Source organism: Pelophylax lessonae, assembly GCF_965119305.1.
Source record: "Pelophylax lessonae genome assembly, chromosome: 11".
NCBI lineage: Eukaryota > Metazoa > Chordata > Amphibia > Anura > Ranidae > Pelophylax > Pelophylax lessonae.
Genome location: NC_138778.1, coordinates 74,054,981 through 74,072,427, shown reverse-complemented (window position 1 = coordinate 74,072,427; position 17,447 = coordinate 74,054,981). Strand labels below are relative to the sequence as shown.

Here is a 17,447-nt window from a genome sequence, read left to right as displayed (position 1 = left end):
TCTGCAACGCAGTGCCATTCGTGCTGGCTGAGCAGAGTTATAGCAGCAGCGAAGGGGTTACTGCACTGTGTGGGAAAGCGCGCACAAAAGATCTGCCTTACTGGAGGAGCCACCGCCAGAGAGTCAGCTAGTTTGGAGTCATGGGCGGAGTTTCCATCCGCAAGCTGTCAATCCGAGTGGAGAAAGAGACATCACTTCCGCCGTCGGGTTTAGCTGAGGAGCAGACACGTGTGTGGAGAAGCAAGATGGCGGATGCTGGAGTGCAGGGGCTATCCCACGTGTTGGCAGAGTACCTGGAGAGCAAGTGGAATCACCAGATGCGATCCTGTGGGATACAGGAATGCGATTAGTGCCCATCGGAAGACTGGCGTTGTGCAGCGGAGGGGACAAGGAGCATCTCGGGCTGGTATGTAGCCAATGCTTGAACGTGTCAATGCAGCTGCGGGCATGTAGTCAGTGTGGGCATTGCCGTGACATGCTAATGCAGGCGGTGCGAAGTGATTGTCGGCCCAGAAGATTGAGTGTGAGCTGGTAGACAGGAGTCATGCGGGAGTTGCTGGAGCCTACTATGGGGATCCCTGTGGTCAGAGGAAGAGGAGTGTTGAGAGCACTGCTGGGACCGGGACCAACGGTGAAGACCTACACCACCGTATGCCAGGCCAGAGAGACCAGCATCTCGGAGGTTAGATGCACCAAGATTATGCAGGCCGGGTCACAGCCAGAAGAAGGGCCAGCAATCCCTGCAAAGGCAGAAACCATTACTCTCAAAATGGCAGAGGGGAATCAATGGGCTCCAGAGAGGAAGCCCTCTAGTGTGTCCAGTGAGGAAGAGGCTGGATCCATTGATATAGGGTCCCCCATTTCCAATGTCGGTTTGGATCCTTGGAAGAGGGTATCGATGTGTGGAAATTTGAAGAGGAGACTGAATGGGACTGGGGAACAGAGAAGAGAAGCAGCTCTGCGAGTCCCAGTTCACTTGATGAGACTGAGGGGTCTGTGGTGTGTATGCAATGTGCCAGTAATTTGGGGTTCTGTGAAACCTTTGCCACAAGGGTCCCAGATCTATCCCCACCTCACACCTACACCCGGCTCGGGATCAGAATGAGGCCTACGCCAGTCTTATAAAAAGAGGGGAGACCCTATACGCCTCACCAGGGAGAGGAGACAGACTAAAGCTTCCCAGGTTCTCTAGATGTCAACGCCTAATACAGAAGAAGGTGGCACTGGAATATGGGTATGACTACCCCTACGCTCCTCCGGAGATTATAGAGATCGAGGCCAAGAGAGAGGGATGGTGCGATGAGGCGGTTTGGGATTTCCTGTACACTCCCAAGCCATATCGCAATCGGAAAAAGCCTGAGTTGTGGGATACTCTTATCTGTGAAGGCTAATTGGAACCTAGGGCGGTCCATTCATATTGATCGGGTGGAAGTTCATTGCCCAAATACAACAGGCCAGGCTTGGGCTGTTAAGAGTTCAGGACTCTGCGGGGAAGACTGTGCGGATACCTCATCCTGATTACTACTGTTGAAGATGCAGAGTTCCCACCCCTGCTGGAGAGTCATTGTGTTATAGGGCTGGTTAGCCTGGATGTTCATTGAAAAGGGGCTAGAGAGCCCAAAAAAAAAGTTCACTAGAAGAAAAGTTGTTGTTAGGACCGGAAGCCCTATTTCCAAATCCCCTTCCTCTTCTATCATTGCAAGAAGAATTGGGGATCAGCAGAACAACTATCATTGTACAGTTTCTCATGTGGAGGAGGGCCGACCCTCTAACCCATAAAGACTTCCTGTCCAGAGAACTTAAGTTGGCACTTAGTTTTGTGCCCCAGTTGCTACAAGAAGCCATATCCACTGGATTGTCAGTCAAGATTCTTTGGGCCAATGGGCCAGGATCACTAGTTGCTTAAAAGGACACTTTGTGAAAAGTTTTGGCCAATGGGCCAGGATGGTTGAAGTACAGAAGAAGAGGAAGCTTTACAAAGATACTTTGCTCAAAGGACACTTTGTGAAGATCCTGTCAGGCCAGTGGGCCGGGTGAAAGAACTTTGTGTGAGTTGCTACCTTGGGAAAGGAGGTAGAGGCTCATTGTCTCTTCTGAGGAGGGGGTGTTAGAGTGAAAGACCCATCAAACAGATTTGCAAAACTCACAAGTTGGACAAGTTGCTCAGGCTCCAGCAAAATAGCTTGTCACAGAAGATGTGCTGCCTCGGTGTTACAGAAGGAGAGGACACTGAGAACACCAGTCGTGTGGACTCTGCATTTCTTCATTCTGAACTTACGGGTCTGACTATAATAGGAGAGAGAGTCAGTGCCCTAGGAGATTAGGATATTAGGGAGACTTTTCTCCCTTAATATCAACACTCCCTTCCTCTGCCTTGCTGCACTGTCTTTCTTTTTGTTTCAGTGCTTTACAGAAAGTCTCTCTGTGATTCACTCAGGGTTTTAACTGGGGTGTCAAATTTGGCAGCAAGTTGTGGCTTTCCCTTTTTTATCTGCTAAAAGATGATCATTCATATCAGTTTTTGAGTATTTTTGCTAATAAGGAACGGGCGATTGCATTAGGTCCTAATCCTGACAATTCCTCATCTTTCTCTGTTCGTCACTGTCACCACTCTGGGGATTTGGCTCTAGTAGCTGCTCCTGCTTGTCTCTACTCCTCAGGGTCATTTGTTTTGTTTTTTTTTCCCCTAACTCCCACAGTAGTATTCACATCATCTGCCCTATTCATGGATTCTACCATCCATGCACTCCAAGCATCTCTTTCATTTGAGCGTATCAGCTTTCTGTGGTGACTTTACCACAGGGCCTCCCAGGCTTTAGGCTTAAAAGTACCTCTTTTAGAATACTTCTTCCCAGTCCAGCGATCCCAATCTTGAATATATTTCACAACCCAAGGTCCATATTTATCTATCATCTCTTCCTTTCGGGGGCCAAGTGGTAGGGTTCACCACGGTTAGACGTCCTCCTTGAAGCGATTTTATTACCCATCTTTACGGATACTGGACCCCGAAAAAATTTCCCAACCTTAAGTGGTTCTCCCCCAGAGGTAACTAATCTCTGGCCAATGATTGGGTTGACAGGTACCTCCCCTGTCATCGTCGCTGCTTTTTTACTACTTGTCAGAACAGTATTTTCCCTATCCCGATATTGTCCTTCAAATTTGCCTGGAGATTTCCCAAACTTTCTGCGAGTTCAAATCCATCCCCCCGTGGACTTTTCTGAAGTATTCTAAAAAAAAAAAACAATAAAACTTAAAGTAGGACTATTACTTCTGTTAGCTCAAGAAAGATTAGCACAAAGTTGGATAATCCGAAATCTTTCAGTGCTTGCAGTACAGAAGGCAGTTAATTGAGGCACAACTATTTGCAATATGATTTGTAGTAGTTACAATATAGCCAGTGTTCACAGGTCTAATTACAAAGTTTACAATTCCCAGTTAGTAGATTACAAAAAAGACAGATCCATACACATCAACATCATTCAGTGTGACTTAAGCCCACAGATGCATTTTAATCACAAAGATTGGGAAGCGTTTTAACCTAATCTCATTCGAGGGTCAACTGAAACTGCTTTTTGGCAGAAAAGCACAGATCCTAATTTTTTACTGCCTCCAAGAGTCCAATCAGAGCCCATATCATTCACTCTGACACCCTCCTGCAATAAGGCACAACTGAGCAGTTAGGATGTTTTCTCTTTCACTCTCAGTACAATTTTTTTTTATTTATACTGTTTATATCAGTCTCATCAAAGTATTAGTACAGACAAAAGGTAAAAGAAAAAGAATGAAAGTTCTAAGAAGCGTGCTAATCTGGGTATTCAGACAGGGGAGACAGAGGTGAAGACAAAAAAAGACATAAATAACCCTTACCATTTTTGGAGTTAGTGCCGATTCACGTTAGTGCGATCACAGAGATTGCATGTAATTCGGAGCGCACTGCTACTAAATTACATGCGATCTCTGTGCTGTGCAAATTTCAGCCATACAGTTTGTATGGCTGAATTCGCACCGCAATCGCACTAAACACGCACATGACCCTTTTTTTTATCCGCAGTAGAATCGGATCGCATGGTGGTTCATACTAGTGCGATCCGATTCTGTGCGAACTTGCAGATCGCACTGCGATATGCGATCTCAACTGGGGGTGACGTTAACTTTTAATTGACACCCCCTGCGTATCGCATATGGCAGTGTGAACTGCCAGGGGTGCGGATGCGATGCGGGAACACGCTGCATATTCGCAGCGTTCCCGCATCGCAGAAGTGTGAACCGGGACCTAGAATTGTCTGGTTCAGCTCTGCCTTCCACACAAGAAGTCACAATCACCCAAACGTTGAAACTCCGCACCATCTGTTTTGTTTAATTTACAACCTCACTTATTTCTTTGATCCGATCTGGAATTATAAATATAATAGGTGATCGACACTTTTTATTTATGTCAAAATCAGGCCTTGTTGTATCTCTTTCATTAAAAGAGTATTAATAATGAATAACCACTGTGCTAAATAAAATAAAAATAAAATCCAAATGTATAACAGAAGAGAAGCTAGTCACCAATAACATCAAATAAAATGAACTACAAAGTAAGTGAGTAATACAACAAAAAAGAATGATGGCACAATGGAAATACAAACGCTATCAGTATATTAGGACAAATCGCAGGACAGAAAGTTACAGAAAAGAAAAACAAAAGAAATAAATGTGATACGTTATGCAGACCTCCTGGTCGTCTGAGGTCTGGGCTCAAAGAGAATCAATGCAGAGCTAGGACTTGCTTTTATGTCCCTTCTCTACCCAACACCCTTAAAGTCAAATAAAGAATAAATAAAAAACACACCCTTAAAGGAATGTTTGGTCAGTAACTTAACAATGCTGGTCAGTTAGAGGTCCTCCTCACAGCCCCCCAAAGTGATTCCCTCCAGGCAAGGGATTTGCAGTAACATTACATTGTTTATAGATTACATCTTTATACCAAGCAGCATCGTGGACAAAAGAAAAAACAGACCTTCCCAGATACTAACTCTAGATAAAATACAAGAGCTGCTTTAAGATGTCAGCTGTTCTAAGAATGGCCAGGCAGTTTTCTGACATATTTTTTTAAGCCATGCTGTATGTCAATTTATTATCAATGATTATCAATAAAGGTAAAAAACGGGGGGCCTCACATTTCCACATCACTGTGCTTACTGGAGGGGTTAAAGTGATTGGAAAGACAGAAGGTTTTTTATCTTGATGGGTTCTATGCATTAAGATAAAAAGCCTTCTGTGTGCAGCAGCTACCCTCAGCCCCCCTAATACTTATCTGAGCTCCCTCTAGATCCAGCGATGTTGTAGGATTGTCTCGGCTGCCCGGGACTCCCCTCCTCATTGGCTGAGACAGCAGTGCGACGCCATTGGCTCCAACTGCTGTCAATAAAAGTCAGTCAGCTACTGAGGACAGAAAGGGGGTGGGGCCGGGTCACAGTTCCGTGTCTGAAAGGACACAGGGAGCTGTGGCTCAACTCGGGTGCCCCTATAGTAAGCTGCTTGCTGTGGTGGCACTCAACAGGAGGGAGGAGCTAGGAGCACCAAAGAGGAACCTGAAGAGAAGAAGATCTGGGCTGCACTGTGTAAATCCACTGCACAGTGCAGGTAAGTATAGCATGTTCATTTTTTTTACCTACAAAAAAAGAGACTTTACAATCGCTTTCAATTTCTCAGCTATTTCAATGGCACATACTGTGGGTACATTTTATTTACTTGATTTTTCTATGCTTTTACCTGCATTTTTTTCAGTTGGTGACAGGGTCTCTTTAAGTTTTGTCAGCGACAAACATTTAGATCACCGAGATTCTAAATTCCAATCATACTGGTTTTAGGACTTCCATACTACCCTGGTGTCCAAAGTGATGACCAAGTTTGACCAAGTGCGGAAAACATTGGAGGAATGTCAGACACTGGTTGTTGAGTCTGCAAGGTGTGAAGAGAAAGCAGCATTGGCCCAGGTTTCTGATCATCTTCATTTTCTACAGCAACATCTTCTGGACCTAAACAAGTATCATACAGCGGCAGAGCAGCTGCTGGATACCAGGACTAGTGATTCCGAATTTCTAGAGGTAACACTATGATGGAAAGCGCCCACTTCTATTTTACTACAAAGGCAAACACACTCTAGCCTGCCAGCAATCATGTTTCCTTGATATGATCTGAAATGAAATATAACAAAGCGGGGGGGGGGGGGGGGGGGCACAGTTTTCAGAGGTGCCTTCACACGCGGTGTGTTTTTACACTGAAAAATGATGTAACAATCCTCTGTTTTTAAAGAGGAACTTAAGTTTAAACAGATTTAAAAGTCGGCAGCTTGCACTTTAGCCTACAGTGAGTGTGTTGTATTGGTCCCCACACTTTGCTCACTGATTTCTTCAGCTGACCTCCATGTTACTACTGGACACAGTAATGAGGTGGAGGACAGCAGGAGGAACCCACCACCGAGTGCAGTGAGCACTGTGGTGTGGGCTGCATGAGAGTTATTATTATTATACAGGATTTATATATACCACCAACAGTTTGCGCAAACCTTTACAATATAAAGGGAGGCAATACAATAACACCATAATTGAATACAAGGTTCTTTTGCAGGTAGACCACCTTTTTGGTAATTTTTTTGACAGAGGATGCTTTTTAACTACACTTGTCACAAGAGAAATAGGGAAACTGCCATAATCGTGAAAGAATCTGGCAGGCTGGTTGTACCCAAGCTGATCAATCAACTTGGTACATTCAGCCTGCCCATTAACAGTTCGATTCAGCAGGAACCGGATAAAATTCGAACTGTGTATGGACAGCCTAATAAGGAGTGCAGAAAGAATAGGGAGAGGGGGCAGAAAGGTGTTTTGGCACAACTTGGACCAGGGCTGATAAAGGGTGTTAGATGTGGTGGTTATGAAGAAAGAAGAAGGGTATAGAGGAAGGAAGGGGAAAAGGATAGGCCAAAGGTATGTGTATGGGGCTCTGGAAAGGAAAAAAAAATAACAAGTCATCTTTAAAAGGGGTGGAATTAAATCTGTTACCATAAATATTACTGGGCATGAATTTAGTTAAATCTTGTACAGGGTTAGCAGCAATGCAGCAAGTTTGGAGTAATATTTTTTGTTGGTTAACTTAAAGCGTATCTAAATGCAAAAACAAAAACTGATGTTATTGCAGCTTACTGGTCATAAAATGTGGGTGTTGCATTAGTTTTCTATATTCACACTTTTTCCCCCTATTTTAACCTGTATTGCTGCCATTAGCTCAACAACAGTACTATGTTGTCACTCTAGGAAATACAGTAGGTATATTAGAAATACATAAGACTGTTCAGACTATATAACAGCCCCCTCGCTTCTCCATGTGTCGTGGATAAGTTAGTGGTGTCACTCACAAGTTTTTAGGGCTCCCTAACACAGGTTCCCATACAGTGTGAATGAGCACCTTGTTTATGTGCAGAGTGCAGACAGCCTCTCTCTATGGGGCACAGCAACTTGTCCTACTGTGACAGGCATGCAGGGGCGGATGGGTGGACCTGAATGCACACTGTCATACCTGAAAAGATAAGTATGGCCATACTCAGAGAAAAGGTGCAGGAACTCATCCTCCTCCCCTAGGTCACGCCTGTCTCTGCCCCTTCTCACCCCTAGACCCGCCCCCTAGGACTGCCCCTTGTCTCTACCCTTACACACCTCCTAGCACCATCCCCTTTAGAGAACAAGGAACCAAGTATAATTTGGAAGGCTATACAAGTAATTTGTATGGAATTTGTTAATAAAAAGCAATGTAGTAAAATGTACAAATCATTAGAAATATCCAGCAATTACCAAAATGATCTCAGAGGCACTTCCAGATGATTTCAACAGGCCCATATGCAGCAAAGAGACAGCCCCATATCCAGCAAAAGACACTTCCCATATTCAGCAAAGAGACATCCAAAATATCCTGCAAGAGACTGCCCCATATCCTGCAAGAGACTGCCCCATATCCTGCAAGACACATCTCCAATATCCAACAAGAGACATCCCATATCCTAAAAGAGACAGCCCCATATCCTGCAATAGACATCCCAAATATCTAGTGCGAGTCAGCCCCATATTCTGCAAGAGACAGCCCATATCCAGCAAGAGACATCCCTTATCCAGCAGGAGACATCCCTTATCCACCAAGAGACATCCCATATCCTGCAAGAGACATCCTATAGCCTGCAAGAGACAGCCCATATCCTGGAAAGAGACATCCAGGCAGCCCCCATATCCAAGCAGCAACAAAAAGGAGCAGGCGATCCGGTCTGCAGAGAGAGGCGAAATGCAGATGATATCACTTTACACTCCACCCTGTAAGGGCTGCAGCCGGCCCTTCAGACACGGTGTTGGCTTATGCAGCTGCCAGCTTATTCCAAGGCCGGCGACCTAGTAAAATAAACTATATGAAAAAAAAGTTCTCCCCCATAGCCTCTGTGAGAGGTCCCGGAACGCTGTACCGGCGCGTCCACCAGAAAAAAGGACCTGACTGGCCAAAGCTTTTTAGCCAATCTTCTCTTCTGAGCCACAGGAGTGCACTTATTTCTGCACTCCTGTGACTTCGATTCAGCCTACAGGTGCGGTCCACTGTTGTTGCTATTAGAAGACCAGTTTTGAGGAAGGTTAACGGCTGATGCTGGAGCAAGTACATACATGTAGACAGGAAGCAGGTAAAAAGTGCAGGAGAAGATTAGCAGCAGAGAGATGCCAAAAAGTCTGGAAAAAGTAAAAAAAAAAAAAAACATGTGTTTATGATACACATTGCTTTAGCAAACTCTCATCTATTTAATGTTTAGATCTCCATTAAGTCATCCTTTTGCTGTCGCAGGGTCTTCCACTCCTTGCCCCAGTTGGATGTGGTCCAGTACCACCAAATGTTCAGCTCTGTGGAACAGCACAGATGGATGCAATCACTAAGGTTCTACCCGAAGTCACAAGACTACTTCAAGAGGAGCTGCCCAATGCATTACACCCACTGGCTGCACAAACAGGAGCTAGAGGTAAGTGTAAACGTATGATCGTGTATCAAGTACCTTGATATAGCATGAGTTCCCTGATAAATTAAGATTAGAGGTGAGCCTTGGCATTCTCCAAGCTCATCTCTAGCCAATCTCCAAATGGGTACTCTTTTTTTTTTTAACGCAAGGAGCTGAGTTCTGGTCATTTCTGTCCTGCACCTGTGTAAACAAAGGGGCAGGAATGACCCGGTCATGCAACTCATTGGAGTAAAAAGTGAGATGAGTTTGGAGGACACCAAATATCTAATTATGTTATATGCACTCTACTATGTTGGATGTAACACATTTCTCTCTTTTACAGAGATCTCCATAAAATCTTCCAGTTTTGGAATAACAGGTACATGTCGTCCAATACAGCCCTTAGGATCATTTCCTAGTAAACTGAAGACAGAACTAGTAACAGATCCCACAACCATGAGCACCTTCAGAAACAAACTTTTTCAAGGTATACTGTCTCATCATAGACTTAGATTGGAATTATCCAGTAAGAAAACAGAAAATTGTATCAAACACTTTTTGTAATTTTCCTTTCCTGAGGCCAATCCATAGCAGCATACATTTTATAACTCTGTCCCTATCTTGACCCACAGGAGCAGTTTAAATCTATTAAAGGAAGTAAAGAGCCACATTCTCTGTAAAAATAACTAGATCAAAAGGGAGGGTCCATATGCTGCCATGGATTGATGTCAGGAGATAAAAATTGTAGTAAGTATTTAAAACACATTTTCTCTTACTTCCTCTGACAGTCGCCGCCCGATGGTATTAGCCTTCATTAATGGGTAATGGTGCCCTCTGCAGGAGCAAGGCTAGGCAGATTATTAATTATTAGGTTAATACAAAAAACTTTTTATACCTTGGCATGCCACTAGGGGGCCATCCCTCAGCCATTATCCTGAACCTGATTTCATATTACCTCAGTTTTATGCTGCCTAGCTTAGGAGCAGTTTAGGTCTTCCTGGCCGGGACCTACAGTCTCGGTTTTCTTTATATTTTTTTCTCAAATTATGTGTTTTTCTTTGCACAATAGATTTTTATTTCTCTCACTATCACTAGTTAGTCAGGTATTCTTTTCCTGGAGGACTACAAGTGACTGCAGAACTGGGCCTCGTACTGGGTAATATAGATCCTTATGGAGTCCCAGCCTGCCAACGAGCATCGCAGGTTACTGGTACGCCCAGGCCTCGCAATGACAGTGCCCCTTTGCTGCGCCTTTTCTGAGGGTGTCTCAACCTGGAACGCCCGTGTGTTGCCAGCATCCCTCCTTCGCTGACGGCACCCCCACTTAGGGTGGGAGGTCTCCCATATCAGGACTAGACCCTTCCTGGACTAGTGAGTACTGATACCCCCTTGTCCCTGGGGACTTTTGGGGGGTTTGTGGGCCTACTCTTAGGGGATAGCAGGGCTGGTGGTCTCTGTGGGAACCCCTCTTCTGGCCGGCTCTGGGTTATTTCCCTCCCTCCCTGTCCCTGCTGAGGGCGCTGTATGGGGTACTTGTAGTACTTGGGGGGGTGCTCCATAGCTCTTAGGGTGTCCCTGAGGTAGCCAGAATGCATGTATGCGCTTTTTTGGCGCCATTTAGAGAGGCCACCATGTTTAATGTGGGCAGATCACTGGGCTCTGTGTAAGGGGAGCAGCCATTTTATGATACTGCAAAAAAAACAATCCCGATCGTGCGCCATCTTGGATGTGGGCACATGCCTATTAAGGGCAAGCGGCCATTTTCACTGTGTCCTTTTACATAGAGTTTCCATAGGCACCTTTTGTCTGGGCTCAAGGGCTGGGCCTCTAGAGGCATGAGGTCACTTCCTCTTTCTTCACACATCTCCTCAGAGAACAGCGCTGGTGGCAAGTACTGACAGGCTGGGGAATTTTTGCACATCCTTCTGCAAAAACGATTTTTAATTGTGGCTAGTGTGTTTTCTGAAGGGGCTCTTTCAGTTAGTGCAGATTGCGGGGGGGTCTGCGGGAACCGCCAATTTAAAGGGCCAGCGTCCCTTTTAATTTCTATGGCAAATACTCCATGGCAAGGACTTCCAGGACAACAAATTTCCTGCAGACCTGGTGGGGGCTTCGGGTTCACCTGAAACCTCTTCCATGGCCTCTATATCTGCTGTTCTTTCGACTTTGGCGTCCAAGGTGGATCTGCTGATGTCGGAACGCTCCTCCAAAAAATGGCCTGTGCCCTCCCAGTCCTCAGATTCTGAGCCCGAATTGGTTGCCGTGGACAATGGCCCTCCTGAGGGGTCCCGGTCCTCTGCTTCTGAGGGGGTAGCTCAGGATCGCGCTGCGGTGGATGCCCTCATTAGCGCCATTAAAGGAACTCTCAATCTTGACGATGAGCCACCTCCGTCAAGTAAGCGGTCCGCTTTAGGATTCCGAAGACCCCAGAAGTCAGGTCAGATTTTTCCCTGCCCTGAGGAATTTCACGAGATTGTGAATGACCAGTGGCGGCGCATTAAACATATGCTGGTGGTGCCTAGGCGTTTTTCCCACCGCTATCCCCTTTTGGAGGCCGTGGACAAACGTTGGACGGTGTCCCCTAAAGTGGATCACACTGTGTCTAGGCTGAATAAGTCCACCTTGATGCCAGTGGGGGATTCCCCGTTGTTCAGGGATCCAGCTGATAGGGGCGTGGAGGTGCTTTCCCGCCACATTTACCTGGTGGCGGGTCCCCTGCTTACACCTGTGTTTGCCTCGGTGATGGCCTCTCAGGCACTCACAGCATGGTCCAAGGTGCTTCAGAGCACCCTGGGGGCGGAGTCGGCCTCTCTGACTCCCCTTGACACAGTGGATCAGATCACCCATTCTGGGATGTACCTGTGGGACGCGGCCTTGGACGAGGCTCTGTTAGTCGCCCGGTTGTCTGCGGTCGGGGTCGCGATCCGCCGCATTACCTAGTTAAAAAGCTGGTCCACTGATCACGCTTCCAAACAGATGGTGTCTGATGTTCCCTATGTGGGGTGTCGTCTTTTTGGGGATACTCCGGATGAGTTGATTAAGGGGCTCACGGGAGGTAAGAGTACTCTGTTGCCCCAGGTCACTGAGGGTAAGTCCTCCTGCACGCGATGGGGGCCTTCCTTGAAACTCAGCGTAGTTGCTTTCGTGCCTTCAGGGCGCAGGATAAGGGTAAACCCTTTCCGGTGGCTACAAAAAGCCGTGGTCAGGTACGTCTGAGGCCGGTCAGTCTGGATCGGCGGCCCAGTCCACCTCTTCCTGAAGGGACGCCCTTACCCGTTGTCGGGGTGGGGGGGACGCCTGCATTGCTTTCAGGAACCCTGGTTGTCCAGCATTCAGGACAGTTAGGTTCAGGAGTTGGTTCGTTTAGGGTACAAGATCGAGTTTCGATCTCGCGCCGCAGGCGGGTTCTTCCCGTCCAATCTCCAGCTGACTCCCGGTTGTCTCAGGGATCTCATGGGGATGGTGCACGATCTGCTTGCCCATGGAGTCATTGTACCTGTTCCTTTCACGGGACAGGTTTCGTGTTTTTTTTACTCCAACCTGTTCACGGTGCCCAAAAAAGAGGGCAAGGTGCGTCTGATTCTGGACCTAAAGTCTCTGAACCGCTTTGTACAGCTACAGAACTTCAGGATGGAATACATCCGGTCCGTGGTGACGTCATTGAGGCCCGGGGACTTCCTGGCCTCCATCGACTTGAAGGATGCGTCTTTGCACATCCCTATTTACGAGGGTCATCAGAGGTATCTCCGCTTTGCGGTGGCTGGGGGGCACTACCAGTTTGTGGCGTTGCCTTTTCGGTCTCGCTTCGGCTCCCAGGGTTTTCACCAAAGTGTTGGCTACTGTTCTATCTTTGTTGCATTTAAAGGCCATTGCGGTCCTCGGTTACTTGGATGACTTTTTGTTTAGGTCGAGCTCCTGTGTGACTTTGGCGAGTGATCTGGCTGTGACGGTTCAAACGCTCCAGGAGTTCAGGTGGACCATCAATTTTCAGAAGTCGGCACTGACTCCTTCAACTCGTCTTCAGTACCTGGGGATGGTCCAGGACTCTGCTCAGGCTTGAGTATTTCTTCTGAAGGAAAAACTCGGGACCATGTGGGACGAGATCAGGACCCTCAGGGGCAGTGATCTCTCCTCTTTGCGGTCTCTGGGTCTGATGATTTCGGCTTTCGAAGCCGTCCCGTTTGCTCAATTTCACACCAGGACTCTGCAAGCGGAGCTCCTGGCCAGGTGGGACAGAACGCCTCAGTCCTTGGTTTTGTCTGAGTCGTCCAGTACGGTCAGATCTCTTGTGGTGGCTCCGGTCGCCGTCCTTGATGCAGGGCCAGACCTTCCGGCCTCTGCTGTGGACGATACTCACCATGGATGCCAGCCTGTTGGGCTGGGGGGGAGTTCTGGGCGCGCTTTGTGCCCAGGGGACGTGGTCAGCGGTGGAGACTCCATTGCCGATAAACGTCTTGGAGCTCAAGCTTTGTCTGTTCCATTGGTCGTCTCAGCTTAAAGTGTGTCTGATACATGTACAGACGGACAACGCCACGGCTGTGGCTTATCTCGATCACCAAGAGTCCCTGGGGCGGCCAGGGAAGTGGCTGAGATCCTGTCTTGGACCGAATCGCCCGTTCCGGCGATCTCGGCTGTTCACATTCCGAGTGTGGAAAACTGGCAGGCGGACTATCTGAGTCGCCAGACTTTGGACCAGGGGGGATGGTCCCTGCATCCGGAGGTGATTTCGCCTCCTGTATGCCTGGTGGGGGACTCCGGATGTGGATCTGTTCCTGTCCTGTCCTAACTACAAGAAGGATAGGTTAGTGGCCAGAACTCGCGATCCTCTGGCGGATGCCACGGATGCGTTGGTGGTGCCTTGGCACCAGTATCTGCTGCTGTATGCCTTTCCTCCGATTCAACTGTTGTCCAGGTTCCTTCCGCAGGTTGGCGTCAGAAGGGATGTCAGTCATTCTGGTGGCCCGGCCTGGCCACGGCGGTCCTGGTACGCGGATGTCATTTAGATGGTCGTCGAGCCTCCCTGGCGGCTTCCGCTATGAGACGATCTTTTGTCTCCAGGGCCGATCTTCCATCCTGCTTTGCAGTCTCTGGCCTTAACGGCATGGCTGTTAAAAGCCAGGTCTTGAGGGATAGAGGTCTTTCACAGGCGGTCATCCCTACCTTGTTAAAGGCTTGTAAAGCTACCTTTAGGAAGCTTAATCATCGCACCTGGAAAGCGCATATCGCCTGGTGCGAATCGCATGGGTTTCATCCTCGCTCCTTCTCGGTGGCAAAGGTTTTGGCCTTCCAGCTGGAAGGCGTGGATCAGCGTTTGGTACCATGGTCAGGAGTCAGTTGTCGGCCTTGGTCGTCTTTTTTTCAAAGTCCCTTGGCGTTGCATTCTTTGATTCACACCTTCATTCAAGGGGTGTGGCATCTGGCTTCCACGAGAAGGGGCTCCCTTGCCTCCCTGGGATCTATATTTGGTTTTGTCTGCATTACAACGACTTTCCTTTGAGAACATCAGAGAGATTCCTCTGTCTGTGTTGTCCCAGAAAGTTGCTTTTCTGGTGGCCATCATGTCAACTCGGGAGTGTCTGAATTGGCGGCTTTGTCCTGCCGTTCTCCTTCTCTGGTGCTTCATAGAGCTTAAGTGGTTCTGCGACCCAATCGGTCTTTTCTTCCCTAGGTGATTGTTCCACCTCAATGGGGATATTGTGTTACCTTCGCTCTGTACGCAGCCCAAGTATCCCAGGGAACTTGCCTTGCATTCCTTGGATGTGGTCTGGGCGGTCGGAGTTTACCTGTCTGCCACAGAATCTGTTCGGCAATCTGATTCCCTATTTGTTCTTCCTGAGGGACCTTGGAAGGGATCGGCCGCCTCTGCGGCAACCATTTCTACATGGATCAGACAGACGATTGTTCAGGCCTCTTCTGTTAAGGGTCAGGTTCCTCCTTTCCCGGTAAGTGCCCATTCTACCCGAGCCGTGAGCACCTCTTGGGTTTTTCGCCATCAGGCTTCTGTGGATCAGGTGTGCAAGGCGGCGACTTGTTCGTCCGTGCACACTTTCACAAATTCTACAACATTGATGTTTTGGCATCCTTGGATGCTTCCTTTGGCCGCAAAGTTTTGAGTGTGGCAGTTAAATGAGGGGACATCATTTTTCTGTCCTTTCTTCTTGGGGTATTTTTTGTGGGCTCAGGTTGTTGCTGGCCCAACTGTTTGCGTTACCTTCTGGGTTGGTTGCGTTTTTTTCCCACTCCTCATACCTGCACTGCTTTGGGATGTCCCATTAGTGAAGGCTAATACCATTGGGCAGTGACTGTCAGAGGACGTAAGAGAAAATAGAATTTTTGTAAGAACTTACCGTAAAATTCTTTTTTTTGCGCAACTGGTTAATAAATCTACGTATGTTTTCAGGAAAAAATACATCACAATTAATTTTAGTACATATGAACACAGTATAACCCCTAATCTTTTTTTGTAGAAAATAAAAGATGAGCTTGTGTGTGAGTGAATAAATACCAGATTTGTCAGGTTTCAAAACTATGTGCACCTACAGAAAAATGACGGTACCCATATTATTTATTCACTGCTCACTTTTTATTTTTTCATTGAGCTCTGTTGTTTTCCTCAAAAGCCACATATATTACATACGTAGTTACATAGTTAGTGAGGTTGAAAAAAGACACTATTCCATTCAGTTCAACCTATGATGTGTGTGTTTGCTGTTAACTGTACATTGTATATCCTTTGTATGTTGTGGTCTTTAAGGTGCCCATCTAATCTAGTTTTTTTAAACTATCGATGCTCCCTGCTGATACCACTGCTTGTGGAAGAGAATTCCACATCCTAAATGCTCTGACAGTAAAGAACCCTTTACACAGTTTAAGGTTAAACCACTTTTCTTCTAGTTTTAGTGAGTGGCCCCGTGTCTTATTAAATTTCCTTTCTCTGAAACATTTTTTTCCCTATGCTAGGGTCACCAGTACGGTATTTGTACATTGATATCATATCCCATCTCAAGTGTCTTTTCCAGAGAGAATAAGTTTTAATGCTCGTAGTCTTTCCTCATAGCTGATGTCCTCCATTCCCCTAATTATCTTTGTTGCCATTCTCTGGACTCTCTCTAGTTCCAGCACATCCTTTCTGAGGACCGGTGCCCAGAACTGGACAGCATACTCCAGATGCGGCCGGACCAGAGTCTTGTAGAGTGGGAGAATAATCGTTTTATCTCTGGGGTGAATCCCCTTTTTTATACATGCCACTATTCTGTTGGCTTTGCTTGCAGCAGCTAAGCCTATTGTCTGCTAGGACCCCCTAGGTCCTTTTCTATCTTTGATTCACCCAGAGATTCAACCCCTAGCGAGTAACTTGCGTTCATATTTCTGACACTCAAGTGCATTACCTTACATTTTTCAACATTAAACCTCATCTGCCCTGTAGTTGCCCACCCCAATTATTATGTTCAGATCTGCTTGTAAGGTTACCACGTCCTGTATAGAAGATATTGGCCTGCTGAGCTTAGTATTGTCCACAAATACTGAGATTGTGGCAGTTATCCCATCCTCTACGTAGTTTATGAATAAATTAAACAGGATTGGTCCCAGGACAGATTCTTGGGGGACCCCACTTTCCACACCCGACCAATCTGAGTACTCCCCATTTATCACCACCCTCTGGACTCGTCCGTGGACCCAGTTTTCAATGTAGGTACTCACCCTATGGTCCATACCTACGTAACTTAGTTTGTACAGTAAGCCTTTGTGGGGAACTGTATCAAATGCCTTTGCATTTGTCCTGATACACCATATCCACAGGCCTTCCTTTATCTAGATGGCAGCTCACTTCTTCATAGAAGGTCAATAGATTGGTCTGGCAAGAACAATTCTTCATGAATCCATGCTGAATACTACTAATGATATAGTTTTCACTACTAAAGTCTTGTATATGATCCCTTATCATCTCCAATATCTTGCAGACTACTGATGTTAGGCTAACCGGCCTATAGTTTCCCGGGATATATCTTTTAAATATTGGTACCACTTGGGATTCTTTTCCAATCAGCTGGCACCATTCCCATTATATATGGACAAGTGAAATCACTTCCATTTTCTGTCAAAATCACTTGCTGTTTAACTAGCCTTTTTCAGAGCAGATAGGCAAATTCATTAGCACTAAAATAACCATAGTAACACACCTATCCTGTAATGTAATTTTTTTTGCAGCTTTCATGCAATAAAGATGCCGACGTACAGTTAGTCATTAGAGGAAGAACATAAAAATATATATAAACTATTGCCTGATGTTTGTTTGTCAACTAGGCATCACAGCTTTATAAACTTGTTGAACTTCAAAGCCATCGGCATTAAAAAGGAGTTGGTCCACTCTTTGCTGCTGTAACAGTTTTCACTCTTCGGGGAAGACTTTCCTCATGATTTTGTATGTCTCTGTAAAAAATGG

General features: G+C 46.5%; 1 protein-coding gene across 1 annotated transcript in view; it reads left to right on the top strand.

The window, feature by feature from the left end:
• Positions 1 to 17,447, top strand: part of TRIM65 (tripartite motif containing 65) — a 63,681-nt gene that overhangs the window by 30,604 nt on the left and 15,630 nt on the right. The window contains exons 3-5 of the mRNA XM_082271327.1: positions 5,856 to 6,092; positions 8,857 to 9,028; positions 9,348 to 9,491. Coding sequence (XP_082127453.1) covers positions 5,856 to 6,092; positions 8,857 to 9,028; positions 9,348 to 9,491 — 553 coding nt within the window. The remainder of the gene's footprint in view (positions 1 to 5,855; positions 6,093 to 8,856; positions 9,029 to 9,347; positions 9,492 to 17,447) is intronic.